Source organism: Coccomyxa subellipsoidea, assembly GCF_000258705.1.
Source record: "Coccomyxa subellipsoidea C-169, whole genome shotgun sequence".
NCBI lineage: Eukaryota > Viridiplantae > Chlorophyta > Trebouxiophyceae > Coccomyxaceae > Coccomyxa > Coccomyxa subellipsoidea.
Window position 1 is genome coordinate 959,616 of NW_005178032.1, and position 12,985 is coordinate 972,600.

General features: G+C 51.5%; 3 protein-coding genes across 3 annotated transcripts; 1 reads left to right on the forward strand and 2 right to left on the reverse strand.

Moving 5' to 3' along the window:
• Positions 1–628: 628 nt before the first annotated feature.
• On the forward strand, positions 629–5,944 carry COCSUDRAFT_47975 (MFS general substrate transporter). Its single transcript, XM_005646386.1, has 15 exons — positions 629–830; positions 1,175–1,252; positions 1,460–1,556; positions 1,732–1,902; positions 2,135–2,250; positions 2,411–2,533; positions 2,765–2,818; positions 2,874–3,019; positions 3,510–3,592; positions 3,787–3,929; positions 4,179–4,258; positions 4,509–4,610; positions 4,868–4,938; positions 5,164–5,274; positions 5,495–5,944. Exons 1-15 carry the CDS (start codon positions 783–785, stop codon positions 5,626–5,628), a joined length of 1,557 nt encoding a protein of 518 aa, XP_005646443.1. The 5' UTR covers positions 629–782; the 3' UTR covers positions 5,629–5,944.
• Positions 5,945–5,946: 2 nt separating this feature from the next.
• Positions 5,947–8,920, reverse strand: COCSUDRAFT_53884 (Arginase/deacetylase). Its single transcript, XM_005646387.1, has 8 exons — positions 8,500–8,920; positions 8,186–8,371; positions 7,909–8,100; positions 7,667–7,786; positions 7,474–7,531; positions 7,270–7,355; positions 6,962–7,076; positions 5,947–6,702 (listed from the first exon to the last, which is right to left on the reverse strand). Exons 1-8 carry the CDS (start codon positions 8,692–8,694, stop codon positions 6,509–6,511), a joined length of 1,146 nt encoding a protein of 381 aa, XP_005646444.1. The 5' UTR covers positions 8,695–8,920; the 3' UTR covers positions 5,947–6,508.
• A 369-nt stretch (positions 8,921–9,289) lies between these two features.
• Positions 9,290–12,006, reverse strand: COCSUDRAFT_56348 (hypothetical protein; the record flags this gene model as incomplete). The annotated part of the gene is made up of 8 exons (XM_005646388.1): positions 9,290–9,470; positions 9,724–9,892; positions 10,162–10,266; positions 10,396–10,483; positions 10,641–10,804; positions 11,218–11,353; positions 11,591–11,776; positions 11,920–12,006. The coding sequence occupies 8 exons, from the start codon at positions 12,004–12,006 to the stop codon at positions 9,290–9,292; spliced, it is 1,116 nt and encodes a 371-aa protein (XP_005646445.1).
• Between the last annotated feature and the right edge of the window lie 979 nt (positions 12,007–12,985).

The window sequence follows — 12,985 nt, forward strand, 5'->3', positions numbered from 1 at the left end:
AGCAGGATTTTGACAGAGTGAAGCATGAAGAAGGTCCTGTTGTTGGGACTGGGAAGTGCCTTTAAAAGTACTGGAAGTACTGGATTAGCCAGGCATGCTTGGCTTTCATCGTGTTTGTTTAGTGCAACATCAAGGTCAAGGGAGGTGTACTAGGTCTGTAAGCTGCGGGACTTGTCACATGCACTATCATCACTGACGGGCAACTTGCTCAGTTGTGCACAATGCCTCTGCAGCAGATGCGCTCAATCTTTCACAAGAAATTTATAATGCTAATCAGTGCCTCCAGAGGTCCACTATCATAACGATATCAGCACATCTTCATGCAACTGCACGCCTTGCTTTGGTCTCGAACCGAAATTGATGCCTTTGCGCAAAGAGCAATGCTCTTAGAGCATGCATGCATGCAAGAGAACATCTTTGCACGCCTTTGCTCTACCGCGCTGTATGCTCGGAGACAAGACAAAGCTGTTGAGGACAAGTGCAGAGTATGGGACAGAACAGGTTTCAGTCATGCCCTCGACATGCATGTGAAGCTGACATGCATGTGAAGCTTCCACCTTGAGTCCGATGGGGATTTGTAAGCACGTCATCGAAGCCGACACCAGATCAGGTAGATCTGGATCGGCTCCCATTGCAGTGTGATGAACTGAAGGCTGGCAGTCGTAGCTCCTTTCAAACACTTGCTGCACATCCGGTGCCACACGATTATTGATGAAAGTTCGCAGGTGCAGCGAATAACACCTCCCCGCCATCGCACCCCGGCACAAGCTAAGAATTGACCGATGGGCGAAAACGTATGCGGCGATGTGGCTGTTGATATGCCTGATCAGGTAAGAATTATCGTGCACTGCAGAGTGTGGCACACCCTGGATGATTCTGCGAGCGCTGACCGTGAGCTTTGCAAATTGCTGTTGGTCTGAACAGCGAAGAACGTGTGTGGAGGCATTTTGTGTCTCTCCATGCATAGATTGGACACCATTGCTATAACTTCACGCTGTACAGTAACTATCAATTCTGAAGAGCCGAAAAACACGGAAAGGTGTCGTTCTAGGTTTTGCGCCACAGATTGTACCTTGTACTCTGTCTGAAGCGAAGTTTTCATTTCGATAAACTATTCATTCAAATATTCGAAGGTCTGCCGATGTATCAGGGGTCACAGGTACCGTTTGTGCAGGTGCCTGCCGATGTGGATGGCAACCGTGTAATCAGGAAAGCTTACTGGGGAATTGTGCCTTTCCTGTTCCTCACAACGGTGCGATGTTGTCTCATTGAATAATTTTGGAGAGGCCGCTGTAGGAAAAGAGTGCTGCATTTCAGATCGTACTGTACTATTGTGCTGGCATAAAAAGTTCTGCTTCTGCCCTGTCTGTTATAGCGCATTGCTTGCCTTGAAGAAAAGCGGAGACGTAAGTGCCCACTGTCAAAGAGGAAGCATACTGAAGGAGCTCTTCTGGCGCAGACTCTGACTTACATTGACCGCTCCAATGTCTCCTTTGCCAGTCTGCAATTCATACCGGATCTTGGGCTGTCTGCCGAGCAGTATGGATTGGGCGCAGGTGCAAATCTCACCACTCTTCAGATGGTCTCTGATCCCTTGAAACTCGACTCTGATCATGCACTTGCTCGACCCAATAGCCAATATCGGCGCTTGCAACTCCTTTGAAGCGCATGATCCAGGGCTCCAAATTGGGTCCAGATCTGAAATTATGTGACCTGTTCCTCATGGCTCAGGTATCTTCTACATTGGGTACGCGGTGTTCCAGATCCCCAGCAACTTGGTCATCACTCGCGTGGGGGCTCCTCTGTGGCTGGGCATCCTGATATTTGGATGGGGGGTTGTGTCAGCCTGCACCTCTGCCATGAGGACTGCAACCCATTACTATGCTGTCCGCTTCCTCCTTGGTGGGTCCCTTTGTGTATAGCCACTTTCAAAAGACAGCTGCTTCTCCAAGAACCTCTCCATATCTACCTTGGTAATTGCAGATGCATGCTCTGCTGACGCCGAGAATTTGTGCACATCTTGAGACATGCAGAGCTCTGCACTGCTGACACCTTCCCAGGACCTGTCTAGAAAACTCAGGAGGGTGGCAAATTATCGCCTTCTTGTCCATGGCTAACTGTGCAAGGCTTGCAGGTGTGTTTGAGTCCGGAGTCTTCCCGGGCTCCTGGTGGCACCTGCAGCTGTACTTCACCAGTCTGGAGGTCGGCTTTGCCTACGCCGCTGTGTCATCTTCCACCGCGCTCAGTAATGTGCGCCTGAAATAACAATTCCCCCTCTCTGTGGCAGACCTTTTCAGCACTTTGCCACTGAGCTGCAGGGAACCACATGCGGTGTAGTAGTGTTGGCCCTCTTGTGTGCCCAGTCATCTGCGAGGTGGGGTGCATTCAAGCTCCCTGGCTGCTTTTACAGGTCATTGGTGCTCCCTTAGCGGCGGGCATTCTGTACATGGATGGAGTGGGCGGCTTGCGGGGATGGCAGTGGCTGTTCATCCTGGAAGGCTGCATCACCGCCATCTATGGCATCATCCTCAAGGTACGGCCCTTGACTCCATTTTCTGACACCCTCCCAGCTGTGCAAGGCTGCCCTCTTGCTTGTTATCATTATGTTGCCCTAGGAGGGATCCATTATTTGATGGTGCTTCTCAAGAAGGTGATGTGCAGGCGCTGTATCTTCACTTCATCCCCATTTCGCGCAAGCCTGGGCATTCATCAGGCTCTGCATGATAAACTCCGCAGATGCAGGGGTTCCACTCTCTCTCTGCAGGATCAGTACACGCTGTTCCTGCCGGGGCTAAGTGCATCTGCAGACAAGCTGCATGTATTGGGTGATGGCTAGTATACTACGTTAGTGAAGTCACAGATGGTGCGCGCAGTTTGTGCTGGCACCCAAGCCGTCGAGCGCGTACTTCTTGAAGCCTGCGGAGCGGACGTGGCTGGCAGCGCGCCAGGACAGGCTGCAGGCCGCCTTCAACAGCAAGCACAGCCGCCAGGGCAACTGGTGGGCTGCCATCCCCGACTGGTGCGCGGCCCTTATTGTTTTCATAATTATTACATGTTTTCCAGTCCTTGAAGACTAGGTACGTCAAGCAGCACCCGAATGATTGCTCTCCAGTCTTCTCGATTCTTGCACTTTCTTCACCAGTCGTATACATGCCCGATAGTATCACCCTTCTAGCCCTCCTGTAAAGCCCCGCACCGCAGCGCAGCACACATCTTCACGCTTGAAGGTATTGCTGCTGAGAGTGTCTCTCAAGTTCCGGGCCGCTGTCCCCAAATGATGCCCCCTCAGCCCTCACTTCATCCGCTACATGCAGTGCAGTTGCCTTGCAGATTTTGCTGCCCTGCGCATGCCACAGGCTTTTAATTGTCAGGACGTGTGTTTTGTGAGTGCATAATCTAGGATACGGAGAATGGCCTGCATGCGAGGAGTGGCTCTGCTATTTCTATGGGAAATCTCGGTGCGGGATAGAGGTGGGTTCTGTATGACCTGGCGGTTGCCTGTGGTGCAGGAAGATCTGGTACCTGTCAGTCTGCTATGCCATTGTTCAGTTTGGCATCACCGCTGTCGTTTACTTCAACCCTTTCATTGTCGGTGAGGCTCCTACTCCTGTTCACTGATCTGGCATTCCATGCAGACCTGCGCTTAAAGGCTCTCCTGCTATTGCCCTTCTGCTGTTGCTCTCTTCTGCCCAACAATGTGATATTACCCTAAATGGCTGGGAACAACAAACCCCAGCTTGATGCGCGAGGATCAAATTTTTCATTATATGTATGTAACATGCGCAGAGGCCCTCTTCTTTGGAGGCAATTTCAGCGGCAAGGCAATAAAGATTCAGTTTGCAGACCAGCACGATCGGGCTTGGCACACGGCCAAGATCGCGCTCTTCTCCACCGTTCTGTGGGTGCCTGTTGGCCTCGGCATGATTGCTGTGAGTCCACCCTTCTTTCCCCATCAATTTGTCATGCAAGTGGATATTATCCTGCACCGGATTGCTGTATAATCTGAGGTCAGAATTGGTGCCTTTTGTTGCACCTTTGCGTCTGCACAGATGCACAACATAGTCCAGTAGCTGAAGGGCTGAGAGTTCTGAAGTATTACCCGTGATGTGTTAAGGCCTTTGCAAGGCAAGATGGCTCTCACATCATGCTGAGTATATGTGTTTGGTGGGTAACTGCAGGTCTCCTGGTCTGCCAAGCATTACAGGGAGCGCAACTGGCACTCTTCCATTCCGGCCCTTATTGCGGGTGTCTGTTTTCTGTGAGTGTTCCCGCCGCCTCTTGCCAACTCGGACAAACAAGACATATCTGCATTTCCATGTTCTGCATACACACGGAATTGGCAATCTGGTGCATGAGGCTGTCTCTTCCCAAATCCAGTGTAGCAGCCTGCAGCAGGTCTGCTGACGTTCTGTTGCTGCTTTGAACACCCGTCATGCATGCTGCGCAAGGTAAAGGGGCGGAGGTGAAATTAATTTTTCCTTTAATCGGCCTCAAATGTGTGCATGTAGGGTGGTGCCTCCCACAATCAAGGCCAGCCCGGCGGCAGGCTACGTTCTGATCATCATTGCTGCCACCGGTGTCTGGGCGCCCCACGGGCCCATGTGGTCGTGGTGAGTGCATTCCCCTTTAACTGCACGCAAGTGTGGTCCCAGCACAAACAAGTATTCCTTGTATAGATTGCAAGCATATCATTCATCAGTGGCTGTCACAGATTACTGAGCCTCAGGCGGAGCCCCAGTGCATGTGCCTTTTGAGGTGGCAAAGGTCTGCACCATGCTTTGATCTGACTGGCTCAATTCTGCCTAGTAATTTGGAGGTTGCATGCTCTTTACTCAGGCTTGACGCTATCGCATGCTTTTTCCTGCAGGCCCAAGACGTTCCTGCACGGCCAAGGCGCAGCCGTGGGCATTGCCATCTTCAACGGCGTCGGCGCCATCGGTGAGTCAGCAACCCAGCAATCATCAAAATCACACACCGACTGAGGTTATTTCGCATTTGTACAGGTGTATTGCTGCCTTGAACCACAGCAAAAGCAGAGCTCATGCATTTTTCTCCAGCACTAGATGCCCCTTGCAGAGTGCATCCAGTAGGCCAATTTTTTTCAAAGCAAGCAGAGTGGTCTATTGATCTGTGTTCCTAAGCGGCACCGGTTCTGTGCTGCAGGCGGTTTCTGCGGCCCCTATGTTGTGGGTGCTCTGGTCGACCGCGGAGGTTACGTCAAGTGCATGCAAGTGCTTGGATGTCTGTTCCTAGTTCTGGGCATCGCCATCGCACGTGAGTTCCCTCTCTGCCCTCTCCCCAATCTTACACTCCTCAAAACATCATGTATTAGTGGCATGCGCAATTCCCTGGTCACAGGATGCAGCTGCCTGATAGACCGTGCCAAAAAATGGCATGAGAATGCATGGGTCACAGGCAGAGAAGCTCGTACAGTTATTGTGCAATGTGTCTTCCAGCAATGTGACCTCAGTTTGAGATTTGTTGGGTGTTGCAGTGTATCGGCCAAAGGATTTGGAGTCTGAACATGTGGTGGAGGAGGGCAGTAAGGAAGAGGTTGATTGCGATGCCGCAAGCCCTCGCAGCATCGAGCTGACTAATTCCAACGAGTCCCAGGTCAAGACTGTGTGACTGTGTTTTGCCTAGCTATAGCATCCCCACCACGACCGGCTTCTTTGTCTAATTTAGCCAGTCAATGTTGGCTTGCTTTGACCACGTCCACAAACCATGCTACAGGTTGATCTGGGTGCAGCCCTGTTGTTTGGCAGGCAAAGTGAAGTATTTTTGACAAAACCAAGTCCAAGAGAAGAAATTTTGACAGGCCCCAAAAAGATGCAGATGATAGATGTACAGTGGGCTTGGAATTAGTTTTAGAACTTTGGTCTTCGGGCATACAATGAGCCACGTCGTGGACCCAGACCGCATCAATGTAACGATTGCTCTTTCTCGCCAAGTTGCAAGAGTTTCAGTGTGCAGAAATAATGCTTGCATTGGCACATGTATCAGTGGATAGCGTTGGTTTCTCAATTATCTCTAGAGCCACAGAACACACTCAAACATGATAAGAGTAGATCAGCACAGTACAATACCATCTGAATGAAAACTCTAATATATACCTCACTTGTTCTACATCGATGGATATCCTTATGGTCCTCGGATAAAGCCTCCATGTCGCACTGCAGTCCATCAATACAAACTCCATACATACTGCACATACTGCCAAGTCACCTCTCAGTTCCCATGCCTTTACATGGCTGCATACAAAAGCTCATGCTTGACACACCAGCCTTGTGTTGAGACCCCAGATGACATCAGCATCCAGTCAGACGACCCAGACAATGTCTGCCAGAAAGTTGGCGGCTATGTCATGCCCAGCACTTCATTGTCTGCAGCATCTTACACACACAAGATAGCAGGGAATTTTAAGCCAGAGTACAGTATTCAATTTGGGCCCCCCTAACGCGGACAATGACAGGTAAAACACATTATTATACTGTACAGTGCAGCCGCGCTATGCAGCCAAGCCGTGCAGAGACACGACATCGTCGAGGGCGAGTTGCGCAGCCTGCAGCGGCTCTGAGGGGACGTCTGCGTCGTGCGGGTGCAGCGGCGGTCGCTTGAGCAGCGCCTGGAACGTCTCGCAGACGCCCTCCGACAGGCCCTGCATGCTGTAGCCGCCCTCCAGCAACACCACCAGTCTCCCACCTGCACAAAGTGTAAAAATGCAATCATGTGACTCACGCATGCCACCAGCAAATTTGCTGAGGCGTTTGTAGCACGAAAGAATTGCAGCATGTCATGGGGAAGCCAGGAAAGGTGGTAAGTTGCGTGTTTCACAGGGCAGACAGTGAGATGAGGTAGAGTTGCAGGTGGTGCCTCGCAGCAATCTGGCCAGCGCTGCGCAGCAAGCTGCTTGCAGGCACGTATTGACAAACAATTTGTCCAAGTGGGCCGTTGCACGCACCACAGAGCTCGTCGGCCAAGTCTCGGATACCAGACACCAGCTTGTGATAGGTGGCCGACTGGAAGTTCAGCTGCTCCAGTGGATCTCTCCAGTGAGCATCGAAGCCTGCACTGATCTGCATGTGCAAACAAAGCCGTTGGCTAAAGGCACCAAATGTCTGACCCATACCCATACTTTGTTAAAATGAGGTGTGAATCTTCGCTCACACGATCTGACAAGCTTTGACAGACGTGATGTGTGCTTGTCTACACAAAGCCATGTCTTCCCAATACGCACTACACACCAACTGCGCATACTGAGGATTGTACCAGAATGATGTCGGGAGCAAAGCGGCGAGCGGCAGGGGCAATGATGCGTTTGAGGCAGTTGCCAGCCACCTCGTCACCAGATGCAACTGTGCACACAACTAGTTCAGCCTCTAAATAGCCTCCAGCAGATGGTGCAGGTGTGTGACAGGCTTGAATTTGTCGGGGTTGATCAACTCCCTTCATGCATTGGGATTCTGAACTTACTTGGGAGGGGCACGTTGATGGTACCTTTCTGGCCCGCGCCCTTGCCTGTCTCATCAACCTGAGGGCACATCATAGTCAACAACCTGCCTTATTTTTACACAGGCAATATGTTTAGCTGACAGCACATCACCTTCGAGCGTGTCCAGACAAACGGAGGACATGTATCTGACAAGGGAGAAGAGCCGTTGCTCACCTGGCCGCTGCCAGGCCAGACATCCAGCTGGTGGACATCAATGAAGAGCACAGATGGGTCCTCATAGAAGATGTCTTGAGTGCCATTCCCGTGGTGCACATCAAAGTCCACAATTAATACCTGCAAGGATCAGCAGAAACAGAATGTCCACAGTGTTTTCACAACACATGCAGGCACCACAGAGGGTTGCATGCCGGCAAGACTGCTCTTACTCAGTAGTACTGTGAGACCAACCGTCGCACCTTCTTCAACCCACACCGCTCCTGCGCGTGGCGGGCCGCTATGGCCACGTTATTGAAGAGGCAGAAGCCAATGGGCGCATCAGTGGTTGCATGGTGCCCAGGCGGCCTGATCAGGCCGAAGCCCTTCGTCCCCTTGCCATCTTTGCCTGCAGCTGCCACTTGATCCACCAATGTAACAGCAATCCCAATGCCCTGCAGACATCACATTAAACTCCTCATGATGCTTTCCAGCTGACCGCACAGTTCATGACCCGCTGATCAAATTCAGCACCATTACCTTGAGGGCATCCTCATAAGATGTCTTGGTCATGTATGTGACGTTATCTGCTGGCTCCTCAAAGTCAGCCACAACGCAGGGAGCCTCTTCAAGCGCCTTCTGCCGCATTTTGGTGATGTGCTCGGTTGTATGGACCAATTCCAAATCCGTCTCACTCGCTGGATTGATGCCCTGCAGCTCCACGATCTGCAGCAAGAGCTTTCACGGGAATGTTGCACTACAACGATCATGACGAGCTTCAATGATGAAAGCATTCAAACGACACCAGATCCAAAGTAATTTACTTGACAAAAGTTGCAGAAAACTTTCCAGACCTCATGGGAATGCTTGGCTGGTGTGAGACCGTGTGATGCAAGAGCATCCAGGATGGACGTCATTCTTTTCCCACATTCATAGTGTCCCTCCCAGTCATGTCCCCTTGACGCAGAAACGGCGTATACAAGTAAGGGATCACCACTGTGATGGACGCCAGTCCCATTGGCAGGGCTTTGATCAATAATGCCGGTCATGAGGTCAATTTAAAATGTTGGACGTCTGAAAGTTGCAGATAGTATGTATATCAATCTGGAATAGTGCCCAAGACCACGTTATAGGCTTTCGTTGTGTTTTTCAGGTAATGCTTATTTCAACAGATCAAGGATCGCAGCGTTGTCTGTGCCCCTTTCATCTCCAAGGTAATTCTTACTGTACTGATTTCAAATAAGTACAGTGTGTCTGATGTATACTCACAATTGCTAAGTTGCAATCCGAAGTGTGAAGAGGTCTGCCGAGAAACCCTTATGGAGGCTTTACTGCATTACCTCAACCCATAATACGTGCATGCAACTCACGTGATTTAATTTCACTAAAAAGACCGCACCTAAATTTCAAGCACAAAGCTCTTACAGGGACACTTCATTTCACAGGCAGCAGTCCACAAACATAATGTCACGACACGCCCGGGCCAGCATGGCCACCGGCATACGGCCACTGACACATGGCATATCACACTATGGCATGTGCCACAGAGGCCATCCAAATGATCCCTATTTTATGACAGATGTGTCAATAAGCAAGCACCAAACCAGGGCAAGTGACAGCCAGCATGCGCAAGCTGATAGTGTGCTATGTTGACGAGCTGATCTCCCGCCTGCGCTCAATATTGCGCAGCAGCAGAGGGCTGCCGCCCTCGCACGCAAAGCTCTGCGTGACCGGGGCGATGACTTCCACCTCAGGCTCGGGGAACACCGGCTTGTTGTCCTCGTCAGCAAACACCTGGTTTGGGTTCTCAGGGTCCCAGCCCAGCCTGCAATCGAAGGCACACGACGCATAAAAAGACGCATAAAAAGACCGTCTCAATCACTGGGTTGTCCCTGGGAATAGATCACTTCTGCCAAGCATAAAGCCTGAGCTCGCTTTTGCAGGATCCACAAACTAGCATCATTGACCTGCATGGTGTGAAGGCAAGAACAGCTGCACAGCTGTTGGCGAAAGTGCAGAGAAAGAGAATTGCAGGCATCAAGGCAGAGAGAGCGCTACAGATGAAAGAGAGAGCGCACTTGAAGCCGTTGATGACATATACGGCGGCCTGGCCGGCCTGCGCCTTGGCCTGGGAGTCAAAGGAGAATGGGCCCAGCAGCGTGGAGAAGGCGGCGCGCGTCAGACGTCTGCTCTTGAACGGGCCCGCCATGAAGGACTTCCGGTCCTTCAGCCTCCCAGGCGTTATCACTGCGTACAAACCATGCCCACTTATGGCTCGCTTGCATGCGACTTGGACGGATGCACAGACCTCTCAATATAAATCACTCCATCCTGGCCGTGCCATGCCGAGTCAGAACCCTTCTGGCCAGCCACATGGAGGCTGACAGCGCTCGCTCTACTACAGCAAACGGATGCACAGGACTTTCAATCCAAAAGGTTTGCAGTCCCTCCTTCCAGGCGATTGCATCTGCAATGTACAGGTGTTCAGGCAAGAGGCGACAAAGCCGAGGCATTACTCTCAGCCATGAAGTTTGCATTTGGCAGCGCCGTGAAGATGAAGTGGGAGTCCGGCACAAGGTTGCCCTTTTTGTCGACCAACCCAGTGTGACTCAGCTCCTCCTCTGCAGCAAGCATTCTGCTTTCAACAACTGTTAACATGCCAAGCTTTGACATCAGCAAGTGTCACAAATCCCACAACAGGTTTACTCCGGTTCGCCACGAAATATTTGGGTCTAGCAGCGCAGCGATACCTGTGAAGGAGTTCCTGAGACTCTGTAGCTGCCCTAGGTCCTCCTCTGGGGGCGGCTCCTGCGTTATGAGGAGCGGCTTTCCAGGCACCTGCACAGAACAGCCCATAGCTTGAAACTTCATCAAATCCATAGCAGTGTGTGCCTTAGCAGCTGCAGAAGAACAGCGGGCATCCTGTTGTGACAACCCTGCCAGAGGCCAGTTTGCAGGTATGAAGGTCTGCACAGCGCAAAGTTTACGTTCTCACCTGCCGCATGCCGAGGGAGATGCGGTTGATGAAGTCGTCTCGCAGAGCTCGCAGCGGCAGCGGCCGCACCGGCTGCGCCATGAATGTCAGCTCCAGCTTGTGCGCATTGTCCAGCAGGTCCTCGTAGAAGTCCTGCCTGAAGATGACGTCATCCCTCGGCAGCCCTGCATGCGCGTCAAGCACACCATGAGAAGCACTTCATAGATTGCTTTCACGCCAGAAATGGCAGAAATGGCTTTTGGTTGGTCCTGTGATCAAGGCACCTGCAGAAGAGAATGTGCACATGGAAGCCACATGCCCGGCTCAGCCAGCTGAAATGCAACCGAGTCAGATCCGAGCATATGGACGGATTAACAATGGGAGGAACAAGCGTGATGCCACGGTGCTTGAGCTGGTTGATACCCGGGCAAATGCGCTGGCAAATGCAGGAGAGTGTGTGCACATGCAAGCCACATCGGTGAGCTCAGCCTTTGTGGTCAGTTCAGCCCTCATAGATGCCATTTTGACGGCATCTGAGTCAGGTCAAACAAGTTGGAAGGGTTGAGAGCTGTGAGAAAGGATAAGAGGTAGATCTCACCGCCCCACTTGCCCTTAAGCAGCTTGCAGGCCTCGTCTGCCCGCGCATAGATCCCGAAGGCAAAGTCACGGCGGCCGCCGAATAGGTAGCCAACGATGGGGTGTGGGCTGAAGTGGCTCCCCCTTGCTAAAAGATCCTGGAGAGCCACCACAAATTGTGTTAGTTGCACCGAAATCCGTAAAAGCAAACATTAAATAGGCCTGCGATATGGAAAGCATGACGTGGGTTATCCTACACTCCAGAGAATGCACGTAACGGTTCAAATATCGCCTTCAAAACTCTGGAGTGATGAATATGACGTAAAAGGTAGATCATTGGGTGCTGGCACAGGCATTCTGTCGAGCAAAGGGCACAGCTGCGCTGCGCAGCCTACCAGGGGAAGCGCAGCTTGTTCCTCAGGGCGCAGCTGCATTTTGTAGGCTCCCGGCCGCAGCTTCTCGCCAGGAATGCTGTCATTCACCTCTCCCCTTGGCCGGTCGCGGATCTGCGGCTCCCGCCCTCCTACCTCCTCTATCTGCTGCTCCCTCACAATGTCCTTTCCCAGCTTGTAAAGATTTGTCTGCAGAAGCAAAGGACCTGGTCTTCAATGTTGTAAAGAGAGTGCATGGCTGCGAGTACCTATGGAAGCATTGACGAAGCTGCATGCTTCGCATGCATTGCTGATTGTCAGGTTGCCAATAGGATCTTGGGTGGAAGGCTTACTCGTTTCCCATCAACCCTGACACGCTTCTTCTTCAGTTTTTCCAAGAGGAGCACAGCTGTTAGCTTCTTCTTCTCTTCTGGACTCATCTTCGCTAGCCGCTCTGCTGCCTCGTCCCTACAGCAGGCACAACATCTTCAGAGCAAAGTAACAAGAGTTGAGCCTCATGAACATCCTAGCAGGGTTCATGCTTTGCTCTACAGTTGCCATCTTGAGAACCTGAGCTGACCTTGGTGCCTCAGGTGTTTCACTTGCTATAGCCTTCGGCCTGCGCTTCTTTTTTGGGGCATCCGAGGTGGCAGCAGCGGCTGCAAATGGTGCCGTGGGCCTAGACGCAGCAAACAAAATGTCACAAGCAAATTGACAAGGTGAAGACACCCCCACATGGACTCATCAACAGCTCCACAGGTGTCAAGAAACGAACACTTATCCAAGACAGTTCAGGACATGATCGAGGCGCTCACCTTAGCAAAAATTGGGCCCTTTCTGCAATGTCATTTGATCCCAAAGATGCTGATATCGATGCTCTATGCAGAATCTGCTGGAAAAACAGCTGCAAATGATTGGTTTCCGCTTGCTGTCGACCAGCCATCTGACAACAGAAATGTCAAAAAAATGGGTAAATATGTTCCTGGTTGTACTCGATCGGCCCAGAATGCTCTTGATGCCCAATACAAATTGAGTTTTTGCTGAACCAATTAGGCTGCTCGTCAGCTGTCCCTCAAGGGTGTGCACAATCGTTCAGAGGTATGCTGACTCGAATAAAGTTTTTACCAAATCTTCAAGTTTTTACAATCTCTCTCAGGGTTATCAGTCTTCCCAAACGATAGGCTATAGCGATAAACACAGCGGGCCCCCCGATTGGGGGCGCCGATAGGTTCCCCCGTTTATTATGAAGCGCCGCAATCGCCCGTGGAGGACTGGGCTTGGCGGCTGCTTACTGCTGTTCTCTTTTATTCCAATCTCGGCTCCCTTCCGAAAGCTCGTCAAGATGCGCGCCAAGGTAGGATGAACCACTGCTCTCTCCATACCACAGGATCACCAAGGCTGTATTCTCTAGTTGTGCTC

Excerpts from the sequence above, each read along its gene's own strand:
- COCSUDRAFT_47975 (XM_005646386.1), top strand. The coding sequence starts at position 783 with ATGGGCGAAAACGTATGCGGCGATGTGGCTGTTGATATGCCTGATCAG. Across the intron at positions 2,819-2,873 it reads CATCTGCAGACAAGCTGCAT|TTTGTGCTGGCACCCAAGCC; the intron begins GTATTGGGTGAT and ends TGGTGCGCGCAG. Across the intron at positions 4,939-5,163 it reads CAACGGCGTCGGCGCCATCG|GCGGTTTCTGCGGCCCCTAT; the intron begins GTGAGTCAGCAA and ends TCTGTGCTGCAG.
- COCSUDRAFT_53884 (XM_005646387.1), bottom strand. The coding sequence starts at position 8,694 with ATGACCGGCATTATTGATCAAAGCCCTGCCAATGGGACTGGCGTCCAT. Across the intron at positions 7,532-7,666 it reads TCTGGCCTGGCAGCGGCCAG|GTTGATGAGACAGGCAAGGG; the intron begins GTGAGCAACGGC and ends ATGTGCCCTCAG. Across the intron at positions 7,356-7,473 it reads CATCAACGTGCCCCTCCCAA|TTGCATCTGGTGACGAGGTG; the intron begins GTAAGTTCAGAA and ends TTGTGTGCACAG.